The sequence below is a fragment of the Cetorhinus maximus genome, chromosome 20, assembly GCF_964194155.1.
Source record: "Cetorhinus maximus chromosome 20, sCetMax3.hap1.1, whole genome shotgun sequence".
Taxonomy (NCBI): domain Eukaryota; kingdom Metazoa; phylum Chordata; class Chondrichthyes; order Lamniformes; family Cetorhinidae; genus Cetorhinus; species Cetorhinus maximus.
Genome location: NC_135898.1, coordinates 21,055,530 through 21,078,570, shown reverse-complemented (window position 1 = coordinate 21,078,570; position 23,041 = coordinate 21,055,530). Strand labels below are relative to the sequence as shown.

At 43.2% G+C, this 23,041-nt stretch overlaps 2 protein-coding genes across 3 annotated transcripts in view; both read left to right on the top strand.

Moving 5' to 3' along the window:
• Positions 1-1,239: 1,239 nt before the first annotated feature.
• Positions 1,240-16,718, top strand: LOC144694924 (outer mitochondrial transmembrane helix translocase-like). 2 transcript variants are annotated; one of them, XM_078565703.1, is made up of 10 exons: positions 1,240-1,413; positions 2,259-2,449; positions 2,903-3,001; positions 5,578-5,698; positions 6,543-6,743; positions 7,762-7,868; positions 8,825-8,914; positions 11,147-11,197; positions 11,313-11,485; positions 12,462-16,718. In XM_078565703.1, exons 2-10 carry the CDS (start codon positions 2,276-2,278, stop codon positions 12,580-12,582), a joined length of 1,137 nt encoding a protein of 378 aa, XP_078421829.1. In that variant the 5' UTR covers positions 1,240-1,413; positions 2,259-2,275; the 3' UTR covers positions 12,583-16,718. The 2 variants fall into 2 exon arrangements, with proteins under 2 accessions (XP_078421829.1, XP_078421830.1); XM_078565704.1 differs by lacking the exon at positions 6,543-6,743.
• Positions 16,719-22,273: 5,555 nt separating this feature from the next.
• LOC144694754 (cGMP-dependent protein kinase 1-like) overlaps positions 22,274-23,041 on the top strand; it is a 9,028-nt gene continuing 8,260 nt past the window's right edge. Inside the window, exon 1 of the mRNA XM_078565327.1 lies at positions 22,274-22,321. Coding sequence (XP_078421453.1) covers positions 22,274-22,321 — 48 coding nt within the window. The remainder of the gene's footprint in view (positions 22,322-23,041) is intronic.

Below are 23,041 nucleotides of genomic sequence, written 5' to 3'. Positions count from 1 at the left end.
GTGACAGATTGCTGGTGATTGTGGTGCTGAGATATGTGAAGCTATCAAAGCCTCCAACATGACATTCTTAATGCTGATAGAAGGTGTTAAGTCAACATTCTGGACCATGACATTTGTCTCCCTGATGGACAAGCCAAATTCTTTACAGGTATGTGAGAATCTGTCCATTTTCTGCTACAGGTATTCCTCAGTATGGAATATTAACATAATAAAAACAGATTATCTGGTCATTTATCTCATGGCTGTTTGTGGGACCTTGCTGTGTACAAATTAGCTGCCACATTTCTTACATTACAACAGTGACTACACCTCAAAAATACTTAACTTACTGTAAAGCAATATGGGACAATGTGAAGTGGTGAACAGCGGTATATAAATGCCAATCTTTCTTACTGTTTCTCTCTCCACAGAGGGTGCCTGAGCTGCTGAGTATTTCCAGCATTTCCTGTTTTTATATCAGATTTCCCACATCTGCCGTATTCTTTCATTCTTTCAAATACCTTTGTGTTAAGAGTAAGTATAATTTAAACCCATAAAAAAGCCTATGATAAGCTATACACACCTGAGGAATAATATCTTCCTCCACTTCACAGATGTTCCCTGACTTGCTATTTCCAGAGTTCACTTCACTATTCACACGTTATGATGTGCGACGCAGTCTTTTAATTCAAAAATATTTTCGAGCCATGATTGTTTTTGATATTTACTTACTAATGGGAAATGTTGAAATTGCATTTTTGAGTTTCTTGACAAGTCTTCCCAGAGTCAAAGAGTGATTACTGCCATTCGGGGCATCGAGTCCATGCGTCTCGTCGTAGACCAATCAGTCCCATTCCCCCACTCTATCCCCATAACCCTGCAAGTTGATTTCTCTCGAGTGCCCATCCAACTTCCTTTTGAAATCATTCAGTGTCTCCGCTTCCACCAACCTGGTAGGCAGCGAGTTCCAGTTCACCAGCATTCACATCTAAGTAGCAGTAGAAAGTCATATATATCATATGTGAATGGGTTGTAATGTTTGTGTAAAATGCTGCACACTGTCATCTGGCACAATTTATATAATGTGGTCTCTCTATTGTTGAGAAGATTTTTCAAACCCTCTTCGATCATGAATATTTAATGATTGGGAGAAACATTGTAACTTGCAAATGAATGAATGCGAGAAAGAACACAATTCTTACAAGTTGTTTTCTACCTTTATTTCAAGAAGAAAGCAACATTTATGCCGAGGGAGGGGGTGGGGGAACAAATCCAAGCACGGGCGGAACCATCGTCTCGAGGTCGTTTTCCGGTCGGACGATGTTGTCTGTTACGGGGAAGATGGCGGCCGTTCGGTGATGGAAGTGTTTCGGGTCAATGAATTTGCGGCCGAATGTTTGAGCGTTTTACCTCAAGCTGAACGACCGGAGATAGGTAAGGGTTACAGCTGTTAAACGGGATTTTTTGTTGTGCCGCTGCCTCGTCCTCGGCGACATCTTGGTCTCCTGAGGTATCGGGCCCCGCGCATGCGCGGAGGGAGCTGCCGGCTGCCGGCCCTCCACGGTGGGGGCATTTGTCCCCTTGTCCTAAACAAAAACAGAATTACCTGGAAAAACCCTGCAGCTCTGGCAGCATCGGTGGAGAAGAAAAGAGTCGACGTTTCGGGTCCACATGACCCTTCAACAGAACTGTTTTTTGTTTTTGTTTTTTTTGTCCCCTTGTCCTGCCTGGACTGAGGTGCAGGCCCAGCAGGAGTGTGGAAGTGTCCTCCAGTCCTTTAAAGAGGAAGAAAGTGGCTGTGGGTCTCTCAAAGTCAAAACCAGGGCTCTCTCTAACTGTCTTACCATCACTGAATTCTCCACTATCAACATCCTGGGGGTTACCATTGACCAGAAACTGAACAGGACCAGCCATATAAATACTGTGGCTACAAGAGCAGGTCAGAGGCTGGGAATCCTGTGACGAGTAACTCACCCCCTGATTCCCAAAGCCTGACCACCATCTACAAGGCACAAGTCAGGAGTGTGAGGGAATACTCTCCAATTGCCTGGATGAGTGCAGCTCCCACAACACTCAAGAAGCTCGAAGCTGTGTTATAGATAAAGTGCTTCATTCCCCTGGCTAACAGCGCTTACCCTAAAGGATGCATCTACAAGCCACTTGATAGCTTGAGGGGATACCAAACTGAGTAAAAGCCAGTTACTGTTCCCTTTGTTTATTGATCAGCTGAAAGGCGCCAGCAGGTTTTGACCCTTGTACTTTTGATTTTTCCATCACAGGTTAACAAGGACCGAACATGCTGCTGAGTGAAATCTCCAAGGACCCATTGGCACGACCGCTGAGCCGGAGTGAGGTGCTGGGAATGCTCTTCCGCCTCACAGTATTTGGCGCTGCCACATACTTTGGTATCAAATGGATGGTGGATACCATCGATCCTACACGGAGACAGAAGATTGATGCCAAGAAAAAGGTATGGCTGTGAAGTACAAGCCACTCAGTAGAGACTTGTGTTGAAATAAGCTTGTTTGGGAATAGGGTGAGGTCATTAGACCCTAAAAGCCCATCTTTTTTGTTCGGCCAATTGAGGTTGATCTATCATATCCCTCAGTCTTTCTGCCATCAGAAATGTCTAATTTTCTCAACCCCAGTTGTGCTCTTCAATTTTGTATAATCACATTACCCTTTGGATGAAGAGTCTCTGTCTGTCTTGACCGTCTTACCAGTAACTTCTGAAATGTTAACCTGGGCTGACTGAGGTTTGCACTTGTTGACAGCATGAGCAAAAGGATCTATTTGTGCCATTTCACCCATTGCCCCATATCACTTCAATCGTTTCTGACACTTATTACACAATATAAATGTCCAGTCTTCACCAGCATCCTGTTTGACTGCAGCCATAGTGTTTTGTTGAACTGTTCAACAGGCAGCGAAGCTGATGAAACAGATTGGTGTGGAAGGAATCAAACTCTCGGAATATGAATTGACAATAGCTGCTCATCTGGTGGGTCCCAGAACATTGAAGGTGAGTGTCTGCATTATGTATTTTATTGACTTATTAAATTAATGATTTATCTTTGGCCAGATGCTTAACTAAGCCTGGACTGTGCTATCGGTGCCAATTAATGAGTCATTTTGGGCATTTACATTGTGAGCTGGAGCCTGGCCTCCATCTCATAAATCATTGCAGCTGCTGGCAAGAGAAGCATAAAGTAACAGCATAAAGGAGAAAGAACTCTGTATGGTCTTTCTGGGGGAGTTTATTTCAATCCTAAACAAGTAGATATACAGTGCACCAAACAAGACAAAGAGCCACCTCACAACTGGTGCTGACTTTCTGCACTGGAGATGGGTTCCTGATCCCAAGGCTAGCTGCTGCAGAGTAAATGTGTAAGCTTTTGTTCAGTTAGTTATAAAGTTCATTTTGCAAATAAGTGCTTAAGAAGAGGTTCTTTGCAATATCTGAATACCTCTTCTGGAGCCTTTTGAGAGAGGTTCTGTTGTTTATTTGCTATTGTGTAAAATAAGGTATTTGCGTTTTTTATTCATCCATGGGATGTGGGCATCGCTGGCAAGCCTTTATTTCCCATCCCTAATTCAGAGGGCATTTAAGAGTCAACCATATTGCTGTGGACTCACATGTAGGTCAGATCAGGTAAGGACGGCAGATTTCCTTCCCTTAGTGAACCAAATGAGTTTCTACAACAATCGGCAATGATTTCGTGGTCATCATCAGACTTTTAATTCCAGATTTTTATTGAATTCAGATTTGAACCCTGGTCCCCAGAGCATTACCCTAGGTCTCTGGAATACCAGTGCAGTGACAATATCACTAAGCCTCCACCTCCCCAGTGTTCCAGTGCAGGGCTCAATGGGAGTGAAACTAATTTGAGCTGTGCTTAATGTCACAACCCACTGGGTAGTACACTGTGGTATCAAGCCCCACTGCTCCCTGAGCCCTGACAAATGTGAGAAGTTTAATCAGACCACCAAATTGCCCCAATTTTACCAAACTGTCTAATTTAGGTTAAAAGAATACGAACACCAGGTTTGTAAACTTACAAGTAAATAACTGTTTATTAAACAAATACAGTGGCAAAAGAAAGAAATATGAACTGCTAACTTTTAACTCTATAACACACGTCTATACACACACATTAAGGGTGAGATGAAACAGTTCAATAGCACCAGTCTGGAGTTCAGGATTAGATGGGTTGACTTTGATTGATTTCTTCCAAATTGGTTGCAGGTTGTTGTGACTGACATGAGGTGGTCTCCCAGCATTTGCACTCTGTGGTTCTCTGGTTGAAACTTGCTTTTAATGTCTCTACTGGTGATTTTTTTCCCTTTTCTTCATGACAGGGGTTTCTCAAAGAAAGTAGGATACAGCGATGTGAGAAATAGCCAGCTAACTGCTATGGCAGGATTACTGGAGTCTTACAGAAGACAGGAGAGAGAGGTTTCAGGTCTTTCCTCTTTTCAGGCTAGGAGCTGATTTACTGCACTATCCTCACACAGAACCTGGCCATTTGGTCAGGAGCCAATCAAAACACTGTCGCTAGGCAGTTCCCTCTTAAACCAGGTCTCCCTTCCAGCACCATTCTGCCAAACCTGGCACACACACTGTTCCAGGAGATGGTAACATTAATTGGAGTTCTTTGAATCAGTTGGTAACATTTTCACCTCTCCATCAGTATATTTTTGGTTTGGAGTCCAAAATCTCGATTGGCACTCAAGGGCAGCATTGAGGGAGTGCAGTATCAGACATCCTGTGGTTTAAGTAGTCATTGAACCTGAACTCCCAAAAATGGGTGAGTTGGAGTCGTGTCAGAGGTTAAAGTGCAAAAAAACTGTAACAGGAACCAAACAGGCGCACTTCTGGTTTTAACTCAGGTGGAACGAGGGGCAGACAATTAACCCATTTATGGAAAGAAAATTTAAACGTAATAATGAGGCTGTGTGCCTTCACTCATTTGATGTACTTTTAACCGCAGGCAGCAGGGTTTCCCAGGCCTTGGGAAATCTGGCAGCTTAAATGAAGTGAGAAGACTGAACCCATGAGGCAATTGCTTTTACAGCACTGCTTGTGGGCCAAGAGGAGAAGGAGTGCTTCTTCCAGGCCCAACAAGCCAACCAGTAAATCCTCCCTAGCTCTGTCTGCTTCCTCACCTACTATGATTGGGGCTCATCAGACCCTGCCCTACACCAACCCCCCCTCTCCCACCAAGTATCTCTCTCACTCCCCGTTGCTCTCATTGGCTATGAAGCTGGCCTCCAGCTTGTCAATCAGTAGAGGAAAATCCCATTAAACGAGCCTTATTGTCAAATTCTGCAGGACATTCAGGAATCTTCTGGGTATCCCAGCTTACAATATCAACCCCCATGGCGCAAAACCCTTCTCCAGGCTAAAATCCTGACCCAAAAATCCCAGAACACCACTTGTAAAAGCCAGGAAGTTTTTAGTGTCCTATCAAAACTGTTTAACTGGCCATTCATCTTATTGATATTTAGATTTATTTGGCCACATAACAACAGTCACTGCACTCGCTGTGTTTTCTGACGTTTGTACCTTTATAAATATAATTCTTGACATTCCAATAGGTGACATGGCGGGACATTGCTGGGCTGGATGAAGTTATCACTGAGCTACAGGAAACAGTCATTCTCCCATTCCAGAAGAAACATTTATTCCATGGATCCAAGCTCTTCCAGCCACCAAAAGGTGAGGATTGATTTGTATTTGGAGCAGAAACATGGTAATAACTGAGGTATGGTGTCGACTTTAGTGCGTTTGATAACGCCAGTATCTCATAACTTGGGATCAAGTATTATATTTAACACTGCACAACGCAAAATTAGCATTTGGAAACTCTCTGTCCTCCAAGTGCAGCAAGGGTCAGATACAGAGTAAAGCTTTCCTCTACACTGTCCCATCAGACACTCCCAAGACAGGTACAGCACCGGGTTAGATACAGAGTAAAGCTCCCTCTACACTGTCCCACCAAATGCACCAAGGGCAGATACAGCACAGGGTTAAATAGAGAGTAAAGCTCCCCCTACACTGTCCCCATCAGACACTCCCAGGGTAGATACAGCAAGGGGATAGATACAGAGCAAAGGTCCCTCTACACTGTCCACATCAAACACTCCCAGGGGAGGTACAGCACGGGATTAGATACAGAGTAAAGCTCCCTCTGCATTGTCCAGTCAAGCCCAAAATTATGTTTTTATTTTTATGACTTTACCTACATGTCCTTGAGTTGTCAGAGCACCTTTCCATCCACACTCTGTGTTTAGACACCATGTCTTGCTCCCTGCAAGGGGAGGTTGACCTGTAAATTTTGAAAATTGGGAAACTCAGAAAAGCTTGAAATGCGTGATCTGTCAACATCTGAATGGAGAAAAAGCAAATGCTTCTGCTGCAAATGTGTGGGTTTGAAGGCCATCAATCTGAAACATTGCCCTGTATTTTCTTTCGAATCCTGACTCTGCAACTTTGTTACGTGTATCGCTTCCTATTTGTGATGGATTTCAAACGAGAGCCTTCTCCCTGTGCCTGTGAATAGGTGTGTTGCTGTATGGCCCTCCAGGCTGTGGGAAGACCCTCATTGCCAAAGCCACAGCAAGTGTCGTTGGCTGCCATTTCATCAACATGCAAGCCTCAACGCTAACTGATAAATGGTATGGAGAGTCACAGAAACTGACAGCTGCTGTCTTCTCTTTGGCTGCGAAAATTGAACCTTGTATTATATTCATTGATGAAATAGGTAGGTGCTGACTCGCTGGAGAACGGTTACTTGGGGCTAAAGAATTTAAGAACTTTTCTTCTTTTCCAGAACCTGTAAGAGAAAAGAGGGACCTTGCATTCTATATATAGGTCACCTCCTGAACTCCTTGATTAGATTTCAGCCTGTAATTCACTCCTGGGTATCTGTTATCCTGAGTTATCTGTTATGAAGGAACAGAGGGACTTGGTGGCAGAACAGGTTGAGAAAGAATAAAGCATGGGAACCTGGGCTCTATAAATAGGGGCATGGAGTACAAAAGCAAGGAAGTTACGATAAACACTGGTTCAGCCTCAACTGGGGTATTGCGTCCAGTTGTGGACACCACACTTTAGGAAGGATGTGAAGGCTTTAGAGAGGGTGCAAAAAAGATTCATGAGAATGGTTCCAGCGCTGAGGAACCCCAGTTCCATTTATAGACTGGAGAAGCTCCTCTTAACCTTTTCTTGTCTGTTCTCTTCAGACAAGATTAAGAGGAGATTTGATCTAGGTGTTCAAAATCATGAGGGGCCTGGACAGAGTTTATATGGAAAAACTGTTCCCACGGGTGAAAGGATCGAGAACGAGAGGGTGCCGGTTTAAATTGATTGGCAAAGGAAGAAATGGCAAGTTGAGGGGAAACTTCTTTGTTTTGAGTGAGTGGTTAGATCTGCCATGCACTGCCTGAGAGTGTTGTGGAGGCAGATTCAATCATGGCTTTCAAAAGGGAATTGGATTAATATCTGAAGTGAGACAATTTACAGGGCTATGGGGAAAAGACAGATAGCGGGCAAGGGCACAATGGGCCGAATGGCTTACTTCTATGCTGGAAACATTCTATGATTCTAAATGACTCAAATCCATCAATTAGATCAGTACTTCAAGGCTGGGTATTGTGGTTAATATGCATGGTTCAAGTTTAACAATCCAGGCTGATTTACTCTTATGTCCCATGCCCTGCGCCTGATGGCAGTCTGTATCTTGTTGATTCTCTCTCTGGTGTCTATTTTCATTCTGCTAGATTCCTTTCTCAGGAACCGTTCCTGCAATGACCATGAAGCGACCGCCATGATGAAAGCACAGTTCATGAGCCTGTGGGATGGACTGAACACTGACACAGATTGCCAGGTATATGGGGAGCTGGCTGTTACCAGCAGAGCTGGGGTCAAGACAATAGATGGATATTCCACATTGCTTTATGTATGTGTCACTTGTGATGGACAATTTTTAAACCATAAACCTTTTAAAAAAGGGGCTTTAATTTTACCAACAATGTGAATGAAACAGGAAGTCCATGCAGTGCTTTGATTAAAAGTTTGTTCTTTTAAATTCTACTAGTTCAGATGTAACTGCTACCTGCAGATCTCATTTCCAACCAGCTGCCAGCTCCTTCAGCAGCAAAAGGAGGGAGATATAAACTTTAGAAGCCCCCATGTCCCAGGAGGGAAAATCAGACATGTTTGTCATAATTAAAAGGAAACATTGGGAGGTAATGTTGGAATTCAGTGTCTGAGTCAATTAATCCTCAAACCCCTTTTTAAGTTCTTAAATGATTCAAAATGACAACCCTTATTGGTGACAGTGATTATATTTTATTCAGCGTAAGACTTAACACATGCTGCTGTCTGAGCAGCAGGATCAAAGTGCAGGTTGGAAGTGTGATCTCCACGTAACTACTCCCTGGTTGTGCCCCAGATCTTGTTGCATCAGTCAACAACATGCAATACCTCGACAATCTCTATATCAGGGTTTTTGCACTCTGCTGGATGTCTGCTGAAGTTTGCCTTTTTTTAAAAGTTGATCCCTTTCCAAATCTTTGGGGTCAAGAGCACTTGGTCGATTGCACGTCATGTCACCTCTCATCTGCTTTTATCCAGAGCGTACCACAAACAGGATTAAAGATCTAGTTCAGTATAAGATTAAGTGTAACAAGGAAATTAAAGGAATGTCCAGCCAGTCATAGCATTGAAGTTAGTTTTTGTTAATTAGCAAGGAAACCCAGCATAGGGATTTCCCAGGATTCTTACAATATGAATGCTGCAAGTTTTGCCACCTAGTTTCCTGTTCCTGTGCTTTTTCTGTAGGTGATTGTGATGGGTGCTACAAACAGGCCACAGGATGTGGATCCAGCCATCTTGAGGAGAATGCCTAGTACATTCCACGTGGGCCTGCCTGTGAGTTTTTGACTTAGATTTTTTCAAGTTTTCCTGAGCTGTTCTGCTGTCCCTGTTAGTTTCTGAATGAACCTGAACAGCATGTAGAGGAGGAGAGAATGGAGGCATTGGCCCACTAATTTGCAAATGTTCATGAACATGTGCCCAATTTTAAAAGAGGGAAGTAACCACCATACTCGACTAGCCCACTTGCAGAACCCAAAACAAAATGTCTGCTGCTAGATGTGCTTCATCAATTGGGCAGCACTTGCTGAACAATCCTGAGTGTACTAATATCAATTTAAGATAATCAATCGAGCTGATAAGTTGATTAATTTAACTTTACTAAAAGCAACATTCATTCATATGTAGGGACCCGTCCTCTGAAAATAAAAGGAAGATGTTTAAGCCTTGTGCCTTTTGTTGAATTACCTGGGAGCACGGGGAGCCTATACAGTAAGCCCTCACTTAAAGTTGTGGTTGTGTTCACCAACAGTGCAACTTTAAGTGAAATAACTTTAAGCAAATCAAATTGTCCCATTAAAGCCAATGTAAAAGCTGCAGTTAGGTTTTGCCAGACATTTCTCATCAGAAAGAAAATTAACACATTATACACTTAAATTGAAATGCTTTATGTAGCTAAATTCCTATATTGGTAAATGAAATGACTTAAAAATAAATTTTAATATTTAGAAGAAGTGTGGTAACTTTCTACTCCTGCTTACTGCCAATCCTGCTTCCTGAACCTACTGCCTGCCATCCTGCCCCCTAGCCCTTCCTCTCGCTGCTGACTCTCCAGGTTCGCAGCCTCTCTCACTTCATAACCAACCCACTTGCTGCTGACCCTCCAGGATTCTGTCTTCTGCTGCTTTCTGACCCTCCCTCTCGCCAAACCCGCTGCTCTCCAACTCTCCTGCTCACTGCTTCCTTCTCCTGAACCCTTGCTCTGAGAGAGGGCTTTGACAACGCGAAGCAAGAGGAGCAGCTTGGACTTCCTCTACGTTGCCCTCCAGAGCTCTCACAGCGAGGGTTCAGGAGGGAGAAGTAGTGGGTGGGAGAGTCGGGGAGTGAGAGGTTTGGCGAGAGTAAGGATTGACGAGATGGTTAAGAGAGGGAAATCAAATTATTCCCCTCTTGACATTCAATGCTAGCACCATCACTGAATCCCCCATTATCAACATCCTGGGGGGTTACCATTGACCAGAAACTGAACTGGACCAGCCATATAAATGCTGTGGCTATAAGAGCTGGTCAGAGGCTGGGAATTCTGCAGAGAGTAACTCACTTCCTGACTTCCCAGAGCCTGTTCGCCATCTACTGGAACAAGCCAGGAGTGTGTTGGAATACTCTCCACTTGCCTGGATGAGAGCAGCTCCAACAACACTCAAGAAGCTCAACACCATCTAGGACAAAGCAACCTGCTTGATTGGCACCCCATCCACCACTTTAAACATTCACTCCCTCCACCACTGATGCACAGTAGCAACAGTGTGTACCATCTACAAGATGTGCTGCAGGAATTCACCAAGGCTCCTTCGACTGCACCTTCCATACCCATGACCTCTATCATATAGAAGTACAAGGGCAGCAGATGAATGGGCACACTAACAACTGCAAGTTCGCCTCCAAGCCACACACCATCCTGACTTGGAACTATATCATCGTTCCTTCACTGGGTCAAAATTTGGAACTCCCTCCCTAACCGCACTGTAGGTGTACCTACACCACAGGGACTGCAGCGGTTCAAGAAGGCAGCTCACCACCACCTTCTCAAGGACAATTAGGCATGGGCAATAAAAATTTCTGTCCTAGCAAGCGATGCTCACATCCAGTGAAAAAAAATTTTTTTTTTAAAGGGTTGGGGAGCGGCAGAGGCTGGTCCAAAATGGTGCCAATCAGGTCACATTGCCCTACGTCAAACTGGCACGAAACAACTTTAGAATGAAACTTGTGACATTAAACAAGAATATAGGCCCCATTAAATGACTGCTAAAGCAAGAAAACATAAAACAGGACAGTGCAAAATGGGGACTTATTGTAATTCCCCATTGCTTGCTCCATGGTAATGTCTCGGCCAATCACAATAGACTTGCCAGCCAATCTGCCCCCTTTTTCTCCTGTAGAATAAATTGTTGTGATCATTTGAAATTTGGCATTTTTGCGTTTGCCCTGATGAGTACAAGATGTAAAGCTTTGGCAACATGTCTCGCTTTTCCTTGATATTCAAGTAACCATTTCTGTGTAATCTTACAGAGGCAGAGAGAGCGGCAGGAGATTCTGAAGTTGGTCCTTTCTGGCGAATGTGTACGTGTCTCTCTCCTCTCTGTTTGTTTTTGTCTTTTATCCAATGCCTTTCCTGCTGTAGGTTGGGTGCGTCATTGATTTTTTTTTTCTCTCTCTTCTAAAATGTTCCTTCCAGTTAAACAGTGATGTGAGGCTGAAAGAAATTGCAGAGAAGACTGAAGGTTACTCTGGCAGTGACCTAAGGGAGCTCTGCAGAGAGGCAGCCTTGCACAGACTCCGTGACTTTGTTCGGAAGGAGCAAATGCAGCGCATCGGGAGACAACTGCAAGCTGATGACTGCGAGGAAAGGTGCCTCTCGCCGCCATGTTTTTGTACTGTTTGAGAGGCATTCGCACTAGGGCTGGGAGGTGCCTAAGGGCAAAGATTGTTCCACACTGTGGGAGAGTTAACAAGAATAGCAGGAAGGTAAGGTGAGGGGCACAGAAGGGAACATATCCCTTTATGGGGAAACGTGGGCAACTTGTGTCCTTGAGTTCCGACAGTGCATCCACTTGTCATTTTCCAGTCACTATGTGAAGCAGCATCCGTTCCCAGTACTGCCGTGGGTAGGAACCATTTCATTATCTTTTCACCTCCTCCCCTGTAGACGACAAAAAAATCTGTGGAGTTAGATCCTGTTTTGTGCTGGCAATGTGGGATTGGGTGTTGGGAGACAATCAGTGGCCATTCTAAATGTGCAAGTCCCTACTGGGTAATGGCAGATTATTTGTTCTGTGATTTGAAAGGTGCACACACAACTACCTGCTAGCTCCTAGAAAAGGAGTTCATTGCACTTGGGTGTATGGACTGAGAGTTCAGTGACTTCAGTACATCAGGCACAGATCAAGCTTGGCCTAGGATTAGTGGAAGGGATTTGTCGTATCCCCAAGGATTGCCTCTCTAAATGAGGGTGACTTCACTTCATCTGAAGATTTAGTGACTATAATTGGACATAGCTTTATATTTTCCCGTCCTGAATGGTCTTGATTTTATTTTTTTGACCAACAAGAATTCTGCCTCTGCTCTGTCTAGTTGCACCTCTGTGGACTGAAGTAAGACCAGAAACTGACCAGTACCTAGGGAACCATACCCCAGTGACTTAGTAGGTTCAGGAGACGGGGAAGAAATTTTTCAGGCTGGAGGAGGTGGTGGAGTAGAATAAATCGGGTCTGATAGACAGTTTTGAAAGATGTATGCTTTGGATGATTGGGCTGAAGCAATTTTCAGTCTGGTACAGCATGACTGTAGGGAGGATAATCCTAATGCATGCTGTTGTTATTTTTAGCTCCACTGATGAGGGTCTGCGAGCGATCACTCAGACGGATTTACGCCTGGCCTTAGAGAAGATGAAGGAATCAAAGGCGGGGACTGGCACTCCGATACTGCAAGACACTCCTGTGGACTGAGCAGAGCACACACTGAGCAGCAGTGACCAATGGGTTTACATGTGCAAGTCACTTTTATTTGTTTTAAAGGCAGTTCTGTAGACTTCTAGCTGTTAATAGTTAAGTTTCACAAATGGGCGGCTATCCCTTTCATGAGATTGGACTGCAGGAATTGCTGAGCGACCATCAACTTTCATTTTCTCCCTGACAATCAGAAACTCCCTCAAGTGGCTTCAAGAAAAAGCGTGACATACTTGCAGTGCACTGAGAGTTGAGTGAGTCATCGTACATTCAGCGCAAACCTCGCTTGGACCAGGATTAGTGGAGCAGGTTTGTCATACACTCGGGGAGTTCCTGCAGTTGTTGTCTCACCCCCATTTCAGCGGAGAGCTGCTAGGTAGCGAAAAGTGGCAATAGCTGTGCTGAATTTTCTTGTCCCCTCTCCTGCAGTGCGGCCTGTCACCAGTGTGCAATGTCACAGGCACCAGCAGTCGTTCACTGCTGAAGCAGCAAGACCTTTTTCTCAGTGGATGAGCTGGGGCAGTGAATGTCGCCATGCTGTTTTGACACTGGGTAGGTGATACAGCCTGGCCAAGGCAATGATACCTGCACTGTTGCTTCCCTCCAGCACTCCCTAATCCAGGTGTTGGTGGAGAGGGAGCCGTTTAGGGAAAGAGTGCATATTGCAGCAGGTGTTTGACTTCAGCTGGCATGTTAAACTGAGACCCCGTCTGCCCTGTTGTGCAGTTTAACATTATTGATTGGAAAGAAGTCTGGTGTTATTTAAAGAGCAGCAGGGACATTTCCTGGTAACCTGGCCAACATTCCTCTTGCCCAACATCACAAAAGTGGTAATTCACATTGCTGCTGTTTGTGAGAAACTTTGTGCATTCAGCAAGTAACAGTCACTGCAGTTTAGGCAATCAAATCGTGATGGTTCTCAGTCCTCTTCCAAAGTGCTTTGTAAATGCCAGTTTGTTTTACCAGTTGAGCTGGTTTCAGAGTTTGCATCTCCACCCATTACATACGCTTCCAACAAAGTGGCAGATGAGCTCAGTGGGTAGCACTGTCTCTCTGTCTCCCCCGTCAGTAGGTCGACACTGCAGAGACTTGAGCACAAAGTCGAGGCGGCACTCCAGTGCTAAGGGAGCATTGCACTGTCGAGGGTGCATCTTGCTCTTGAGTTGTTAAACCTTTCTGCCCCTTCAGGTGGATGCAAGGAATCCCATGGCAATATTCGCAAAAGAGCAGGAGCAGGGATGTTCTCCTGGCCAACATTTATCCTTCATTTGCCCTTTTAAAAAAGACAATGTCGTCATTTTTTCCATTTGTGAAAACTTGCAAATTGGCCTACATAACAGCAGTGACTGCCATTCAGAGATACTTCATTGGCTGTAAAGCACTTTGGAACATCCTGAGGTCATGAAATACATATAAAATTTACATGTTCTTTCTAATAACTGAAATTAATTTATAAGTAATTGGATGTTTTCACCTTCACTAACACCATGAGAAATTAGCAACTACAGCTGCATTTACAACTTTTCTTCCATTTGTTACCTGTATGTACAATATGCTACATCATTGCAAGATGGAGAAGATAATTCTGCCCATCTTATTTCAATTGTCTCGAAAATGTCACCTTGCCCCGTCACAGCGTCCTGATTATCATTTTTATCCCACACAGATCCGGACCATTCTTGGTAGGAATGGCTTGCTGACATCCGTCCAAGACTTGTCTCTTGCTGCTTTCAGTCTGTGCTACCCTGTGCTAGTGTGTCTGCTGTACAGCTGTTCTTAATCAGAGAGGCAGAAAGTGGGTCCCAGTGCCCCTAGAAAGGCAGACTGTGAAAAGCACCCCTGCTGCTAATCTCTCTCCTTATCGTACCCATTCCTATTGTATCGAATTAACAGCACAGAAATAGGTAATTTGTCTATGTTGGTGTTTATGCTTTCCTTGGCTCCCTCTTACTCTACTTCATCTCAACCTATGGGCATATCTTTTCTTCCTTTCCTTGCTGTGTACTTATTTAACTTCCCCTTAAATGCATCTTGATGTTAAACATTCTTATGTGATGCTGATCAACTCAACCACTCCCTGTGGCACTGAGTTACGCATTCTAACCACCCTGGAGGGAAAAAAAAATTGCTGAATTTCCTGTTAGATTTATTAGTGACTATCTTATACTTATGGTTCTGGTCCCCTCCACAAGTGGAAATATCTTCTCTGCGTTTACCCTGTCAAACCCTTTCCTAATTTCAAAGACCTCCATCAGTTCACCTCTCAGCTTTCCATTTCCCAGAGAGAAGAGCTCCAGCCTATTCAATCTTTTCTCGTAGTTATACCCTCTCAGTTCTGATATCATCCTTGTGAATCTTTTTACACTCTATGTCCTGTTTGTAATATGGAGACCTGAACTGAGCCCAGTACTCTGTGTGGTCTCACCAAGAATCTATTTAAGATAACTTCTCTGCTTTTGAATTCTATTTCGCTAAAAAACATTGCAGTATTTGTTTACATTTTTTATGACCTTGTTGACCTGCGTTACTACTTTGGATGATTTGTAAATCTGCATCTAAATCTCTTTGTGCCCCTACCCCATACATCTATGTTCCAACGGGCATGTGGCCTTGTGATTCTTCCTAGAAAAATTGACCGCCTCACAGTTGCTGCCCAACCCTTACTCTGTGAGCTTATGCAGAAAGAAAGGCTAGTTTTATGAAGACTTTAGGGTGACCAGTACTTCAACTAGCGTCAGCATCTTCAAAGAAGGACAGTGAAGAGAGAGAATTACAAATCCTTGAAGTCTTTGTTCATTTTTTTTTATGTGGACCCGATGGGTAAAGTTTGTTTGCCCTCTTCAAACTCTGACAGTGGCATAAGGCCAGAGTTCAAACTCAGGCAAGGCGCATTTGGAACTGAGGTCAAGATGTGCTTCACGTAAGCAGTGACCAACACATAAAATTAATACTATGATGGTGCGGGAGTTAGCAATGGGGCACTAATGAAAGGATGAACTCCATAATAGTCTGAATGAGCTTCCTTGCCTGTGTCCATCCTGTGGCTTAAAAATAGAGTTAAACCATAGTTTCTATAGACCGCTTTTATATACAGAGTATACTGCTGAGACTTCTTTTGTGCTGGAGTATGCTGGTTCAACATGCACAAGAAAAACATTCGGATATGTATGTTAAAACAAAAAGCTGGAACAATGATTTTTTTTTTTGTCTTTTTAATTTTAACCAGCAAAAGCCATGCTTGAGGATCTTTTACAGGTCTTAGCCATGTAGATGGGAGCTGTAGCCAGCAGTATAAGCGAGTCCTGCCACCAACCAACTAAATAAGAGGAAAGCTATTAGCCAGTTTAGAAGATTTGCGTGAGTATAATAGAACAAGGCCAAACAGGAAAGAAAGATCTTGTTGCCTGACCTTATTTTGGGTTATTCTGCAGTTAACATTTTTATTATTCAGCCTTGTAAATCAGATTTCCAAATTTCTCAGTGAACTTTAACCAAACAACATTGAGAGCGCACATCAGTCTAGGAAGACTTGAGTTCTGTTATGAGACTAGTCTATGTGAGGATTTTAGCTGATTTGCCTTCACAATCTGTTACTAACCACTTTTTTTTCAATGCTAATGATGATATGGTGAAGTGAAAAAGTATCACAAGATACAGGAAGTGTTCAAAACTGAATTCGATGCAAATACTTTTATTTTGTCCAGTTTCCTCTTTCACCTCTCCTGAATGAATGCTGCCCTTGTGGTTTTGCAGACTCCAGCAGATTTTGGTACAACTGAGTTCAGGAGAGGAAGTGGATGGGGGGGAATAAAGAGGTGCTCCTGGCCATGAGAATGGGCCTCCAATATGGCACTGCTCTGGACTGTAAACCATGCTGCAATAACCTGCACACCTTTGAGTCTTTGTATGTACAGAACTTGAATAGAAAGGTTTTTGTTACTAGCAATAATTTATTGTTCTGTGTGTATATAATTTGACATCATTTGACTATTGTACAGTGGGTGAGGAGGGTGTTTAGTTTTAACTTTCTTGCCTGTTACAAGCAGTTCCATTGAATGCAGTTGTCAGCTAGCCCAGGATTTTTAGCAAATTATCACCGTGAGACATCGTAATGAAATAAACAGATCTCAATCTCATTGTTGCTTAAGTCATTTTTGTTTTAAACCAACAAATTATCCATAATAAAGGCAAAGAAAGTGATGGAAATGCTCAGCAGGTCTGGAAGCACCTGTGGAGAGAGAAACAGCCTTCAGAAAGAAGAACGTATTCAATCTGAAACGTTAACTCTTTCTCTCTCCACAGATGTTGCCAGACTTGCTGAGTATTTTCAGCACTTAGATTAACCATGGTGTTGCTTGTAGTAAACTGAAAGACAGGAATGCTATACTATTTCACAGGCAATGTATTATTCTCTTGCTAACCTGGCATGCATTTTTTTTCAGGCTATAATGTTTAACTGCTGTGAACAGGTATACCTGTGCATCATTTAGAGAATACTGGCATTTAGACATACCATGAGGTAAATTAAAGAATATTAGCTATTTATGGGAATTTGTAAATCTCTATCTTCTTGCCAAGTTCTAAAGAAATCAGTAAGGAATGTCGAACTTTCTTTTTTCTGTGTTTTTTCTTAATTTTATAAAAGCGATTTAAGAGTGTACGTGTGCAGCAGGCTGCGATCAAAACACAGCAGCAATTTAAATTAATTTAGAAGGTGCTCTTAACATAGTAAAATGTCCATAAGACCATAAGACGTAGGAGCAGAAGTAGGCCATTCAGCCCATCGAGCCTGCTCTGCCATTCAATGAGATCATGGCTGACCTGATAATTCTCAACCCCACTTTCCTGCCTTTCCCCATAACTCCTGATTCCCTTACTGATTAAAAATCTGTCTATCTCAGCCTTGAATATACTTTACGACCCAGCCTCTACAGCCCTCTGCTGTAAAGGATTCCACAGATTGACTACTCTCTGAGAGAAGAAATTTCTCTTCATCACTGTTTTAAATGGGCGCCCCTTACTCTGAGATTATGTCCTCTGACCCTAGACTCTCCCACAAGGGGAAACAATTTCTCAGCATCTACCCTGTCAAGCCCCCTAAGAATCTTATATGTTTCAATAAGGCCACCTCTCATTCTTCTAAACTCCAGTGGGTACAGGCCCAACCTACTCAACCTGTCCTTGTAAGAAAATCCCTCCATCCCCGGGATCAACCTTCTCTGGACTGCCTCCAATGCCAGTATATCTTTCCTTAGATAAGGGGACCAAAACTGTTCACAGTATTCTAGGTGTGGTTTAGTTCCTTGTATAGTTTTAGCAAGACTTCCCTATTTTTATATTCCATTCCCTTTGAAATAAAGGCCAACATTCCATTTGTCTTCCCTATTATCTACTGAACTTGTATGTTAGCTTTTGGGATTCATGCACAAGGACTCCCAAATCCCTCTGTGCTGCAGCTTTCTGCAGTCTTTCTCCATTTAAATAATATTCAGCTCCTCTATTCTTCCTGCCAAAGTGCATAACTTCACACTGTCCCATGCTATATTCCATTTGCCAAGTTTTTGCCCATTCTACACCTCTAACCTGTCTATATCCCTCTGTAGGGTCCTTGTGTCATCCTTACCACTTGCTTTCCCACCTATTTTTGTGTCATCCAGGAACACTTAATGAGTGATATCAATGCAAACATTTTTGACATTTTTCTGACATTGAGCCCTAGAAGAAGAAATCAGGACAGATGACCAAAACAGAGGAAGATTTTTAGAAGCATTTTAACAGAGGAGAGAGAAGGAGAGGTGGAGAAGTTTAGCCGAGCTTAGGACCATGGCAATTAAAGGTATGGCCACCAGGGGCAGGAACATAGGGGGCAGGAGTAGGCCATTCGGCCCTTCGAACTGCTCCATTCGATAAGATTATGGCTGATCTGGTTGTGGTCTCAGCTCCACTTTGTCTGCCCCCCGTAACCTTTGACTCCCTTGCCTATCAAAAATCTTATCTAACTCAGCCTTGAACAAAGATGCAGCCTCCACTGCCTTTTGGAGACAAGAATTTCACACTCTAATGACCCTCTGAGAGAAAAAACTTCTCATCTCTGTCTTAAGACTTATTCTTAAACTATGTCCTCGAGTTCTAGTTTCCCCCTTAAGAGGGAACATCCTCTGCGTATCCAACCTATCCAGTCCCCTCAAGATCTTATATGTTTCAATAAGATCACCTCTCATTTTTCTAAACTCCAATGCGTATAGGCATAATTTGTTCAACCTTTCTTCGTAAAATAAGCCCCTCATCCCAGGAATAAGCCGTGAACCTTCTCTGATCTGCTTCAAAAGCAATTATATGTTTTTTTAAATAGGAGACCAAACCTGTACACAGTATTCCAGATGTGGTCTCACCAAGTACCTGAACAACTGCAGTAAAACTTCCCCAATTTTATATTCCATTCCTCTTGCAATAAGTAACAACATTCCATTGAGTGATTAAAATCAGAGACGTGCAGCAAACCAGAATTGGAGGAGTGCAAATATCTTGAAGGGTTGTAGGGCTGGAGTAGATTACAGAGATAAAACTGAGGCTTGTTAAACAGGGTCATAAAGGCAGTAGATGGGACTTTGTGCTTGAGCAGTCGGCTGGAATTCCGCCCTTGCCCGGTGCCTTTCTGCTTGCTCAGCAATCAGTGGCGTTTTTGAGCTCAGCTATGTTAGGAAACTACAGGAGAGGGTCAAAAGCAGACAGGGAGATGTACGTCTTGTGGGATAACAGCTCACTGCAATGTTCAACCCAATGGTACATCTGCTTACTTCTGTTGATCAGTATTTCATAGGACAGCTTTAGTGATGGTCGGACCAAGTGCTCACTTGATCCCATCATACATAGCACATAGATTTCCGTTGTCACAGGCAGTTTTGATTTCTTGACATAGGGTGATCCAGTGTTTATTTACGCAGTATCTCACTGTCTTTTGCATGACTGCCTTGACTACTTTCAAGTCATACAGTGTTCCAGCTGTGTGGTTTATGTTGTGCATCAGGTATGTGTTATTTTTTGCTTCAAGGACAAATGTCACCTCTGCTGAGTCTCAAAACAGTTTTTGTTTCAGGTTCCGCCTTTACTAAAAGTTGATGCTGTTGTTTCATAAATGATTGAACTAGCAACTTCTAAGCTTTACTAATATCACATTGGTGTTTCATGGTAAGCCTTTAGCGGGTAGCAATTGCCTGATTACCAATGCAAACTGGTACTTGGCATTATTTCTTCTACCAGAGGTGTTGATGCATGGTGGGCCATTGTGTTTGGAGCTGTGAAGCTTTCGGGCTTGCCCTTTCATTCTAGTGCTGGCAAAGGAGTGGTCAGTATAGCAATCTGTGCTGTGGTAAGTGCTGGGAATGGAGAACACTGCAGAATCACATCTTCCAGTGATTATCAGGTCAGTTGGGTGCCAGTGGCCAAATCTTGGATGTTGCCATGATACTTTATGGTGTTGTAGAATTTAGTCAGGGCATTCAGGCCTTCTCTGGAGGATAGGATCCATTCTACAGAGCTGGGTGAAGCAAAAGTCAACACATTAAACAAAAACAAAGGCGACAGATGAAATTGCAACAACTACAGGGCTTCTTGCTTCTTAGCGTCACTAGGAAGGCCTTCACTAGGGTCATGCTTGAAAAGACTCCATCTTTTTGCAGACCAAAAGTACCCAGAAGCACAGTGGTTTCATTGCTGGCAAATCTACTGTGGACACGATCATCATACGGCAGCTATAAGACAAGTGTAGTGAACAGGATATACCTCTTTACCTTACTTTTGTAGATCTTACTAAAGCATTTGACACCGTCAGCAGTGTAGGACCCTCCAAGACTTTGGAGAAAATTCTGTAGGGGAGTAGGCCACACAATGGCTAATGGCATTCAATGTGTATAAATGTAGCATTATGCTGGTTGGTCAGGCCGACACAATGTACATATCATTTGCAGGCTACAAAGCAAGAGAGTGTGGAGAGAAAAAGATCGTGGCTTTAGCATTATTTTTCCATATTGTTCAAGTCCCTTTAAAAAGCCAACAGGATATTGGGTTTATTAATAGAGCTATTCAGAACAAATAAAAGGACATCATTTTGTCAATATACAGGTCATTGGTCAGACTGCACAAAGAGTCATGCGTGCAGTTTTGGTTCCCCCCCGCAACATGATGGGTTATAATGTGACCTTGGGAAAGTTCCAGAGGAGAGCCACAAGAATGATTCCTAGCTAAAAGAGCCTCAGCTATTTCAGCTTGGTCCATACAATAATGAAAGGACTGGAAACTGTCCAGGTTGATAGATTATTCAAGTTCCAGTTTAACAGATTGAGGAGGAGCGGATGGGGGGAGGGGGGAAGGGTGCAGCAAGTTTACACAGAATAGTAGGTTGAATGTTGGGCAGTTCTTCATTCCCAGAGAGTAGCGAGCCTCCAGAATGGATTGCTGGCTGGTGTGGTAAATGGTGATTCTTTGTATGCATTTAAGAGGGACCTGAGCTGGAAAAGAGATCACATTATACAGAAGGTAAGTGTCTCTATACATAATACTTCATCTGCGTGATCTCCTGGACTGGGCTGAGGGGGTCAGAGAGGAATTATCAAGTGATTTTCCTTCTTGCTGGAGTGTTATTTTTTCCATATTTTTTTTTTCTTGCCTCTCCCAGCTAAAGGGGGAACCATTGAAACCATGTTTCTCTGACCATCATGAAAAGCAGCTGGAAGTGACTGTGAAGGAGTTTGATCCAATTGGGATTGTGTGTTCCAGCTCATGCGAGTTATCTGGAGCCAATCTATTGCACAATCCCAACTTCTGAATAATGTCTTGCAGTCAATGACACCTACTGTTTCTGTAGAAATGCTTATGTTCTGGGGTTTCCAGTTGTTTGACTACATTACTGAATGAAAGGTTAAAGAGGCTTCATGGACAGAGTCAGTTAGTTTTATCAGGGCTTGATTAAAATTCAAATTCGGCTGCAAAATTATGTGACAAATTTCACACTGAACAGGATTAAGTTATATAAATGAAGTGTGAGTTGGTATTTGTATGAGTGAAGAGTTGTGCAATTTATAGCAAAGGATGAGGGTTTTGTCATTACAAATTTTCAGATTTGGTCAGAGTTTAATTGTCCTGGTTTTCGTGTTTAAAACATGTCCTGAGTAAAAAGTGCTTAACAGCAATCTTTATCAACTTGCATTTATTGCAGCACCTTCAATGTAGAAAGATATTTTGTTTCAGAAGCAGAGCCCAAAGAAGCAAAATTTTAAAAAGGCACTGTCTGAAGAGGAATGGAATAGGTGGAGGGGAAGGAGGGTGTAGGGGGTCAAAGGCAATGATTGTGGTTTTCCAAATGTTCAACTGGCAGAAATTGTGGCCCACGCAAGACTTGGGGAGGAATCTTTTCTAGGGACAAGCAGAGGACGTGAATGGTGATGGATGCAAGGAAGTGGTTGGAGATGACCTTGGTTGTGATGGGAGTGGAGAGGTCATGAGACCTGGCATGGCTGAGAGGGTTGCCCATGAATATGGATAGGGGGTGGGGGGCGTTTATATGAAGGGAGAAGCCTAAAGAGGGAAGTCAATTCAGAGTAGAGAGGGCAGGGGGAGTTAAGATGGACATTTAAGTCACTAAGGATGAAAGGGGTGACAGTAGGCTTCAGTAAGGAGCAAGGTGTTACTAACCATGAACCGTGTTTCAGTCATAGCTAGGATGTCAATGAATCGATACACGGTAAAGTCAGAGAAGGCAAGGACCTGAATCACATCCTGGCCATTTGCAGAGAAATGCATAAAGAGGCATGGTGGCAGAGTCGAGGAGACAGTGGCTGCTAAAGTGAGCAGAATGAGGTTAGTTCCCAGTAGGTCTATTGGATGGGAAGGGTGGCAAAGGAGCAGCATGGGGCAATGGAGACTCTTTTGGCAGGGAGGCAGCCATTGTGTCATCTAGAGTGTGCTAAGAGAGAGACAAACAGGAGCTGTGGGTTTTCCAAAGAGAATTCAAGCCTGGGTAGCAGAATGGAAAAGAAGCATGATAGATGTGGGCAGGCATCGGGGCAAAGTACTAAAAAGGGGTGAATTAAAGTGGGTATGACTGGGCAACAGGAAGTAGAAGAGATCGGAGGGGAAAAGGGAGATAAATAATAGGCTCAGACCTGGAGAGGCAATAAAAAGTGTGCACATGAATAGACGCTGTGGATTAAGGTTACACAGGCATGATAGCGATTTTAAGAAAAATGCCCTGGGCTTAAATAGAGGGCCTCTCTTTAGTCCAGTGCCTTGTATCAGATGGATCAAAAATTGTTACTTAATCCTGTAATGATACGATAAATGCGATAATATCTGATTAACCGACTGTTAACCGACAAATGCCAAATATCACTAGATTAGCAAAGTCATAAAACTTTATTTTAAGTAAGTGCCCCTTTGGTGATTTTGCAGACTGAACCTGGTC

What these genes read in the sequence shown, in the direction of transcription:
- LOC144694924 (XM_078565703.1), top strand. Translation starts at nt 2,276, where the DNA reads ATGCTGCTGAGTGAAATCTCCAAGGACCCATTGGCACGACCGCTGAGC. An exon ending in TGGGTCCCAGAACATTGAAG is followed by an intron (nt 3,002 to 5,577) that starts GTGAGTGTCTGC and finishes ACATTCCAATAG; the next exon opens with GTGACATGGCGGGACATTGC. An exon ending in GCTCTTCCAGCCACCAAAAG is followed by an intron (nt 5,699 to 6,542) that starts GTGAGGATTGAT and finishes GCCTGTGAATAG; the next exon opens with GTGTGTTGCTGTATGGCCCT.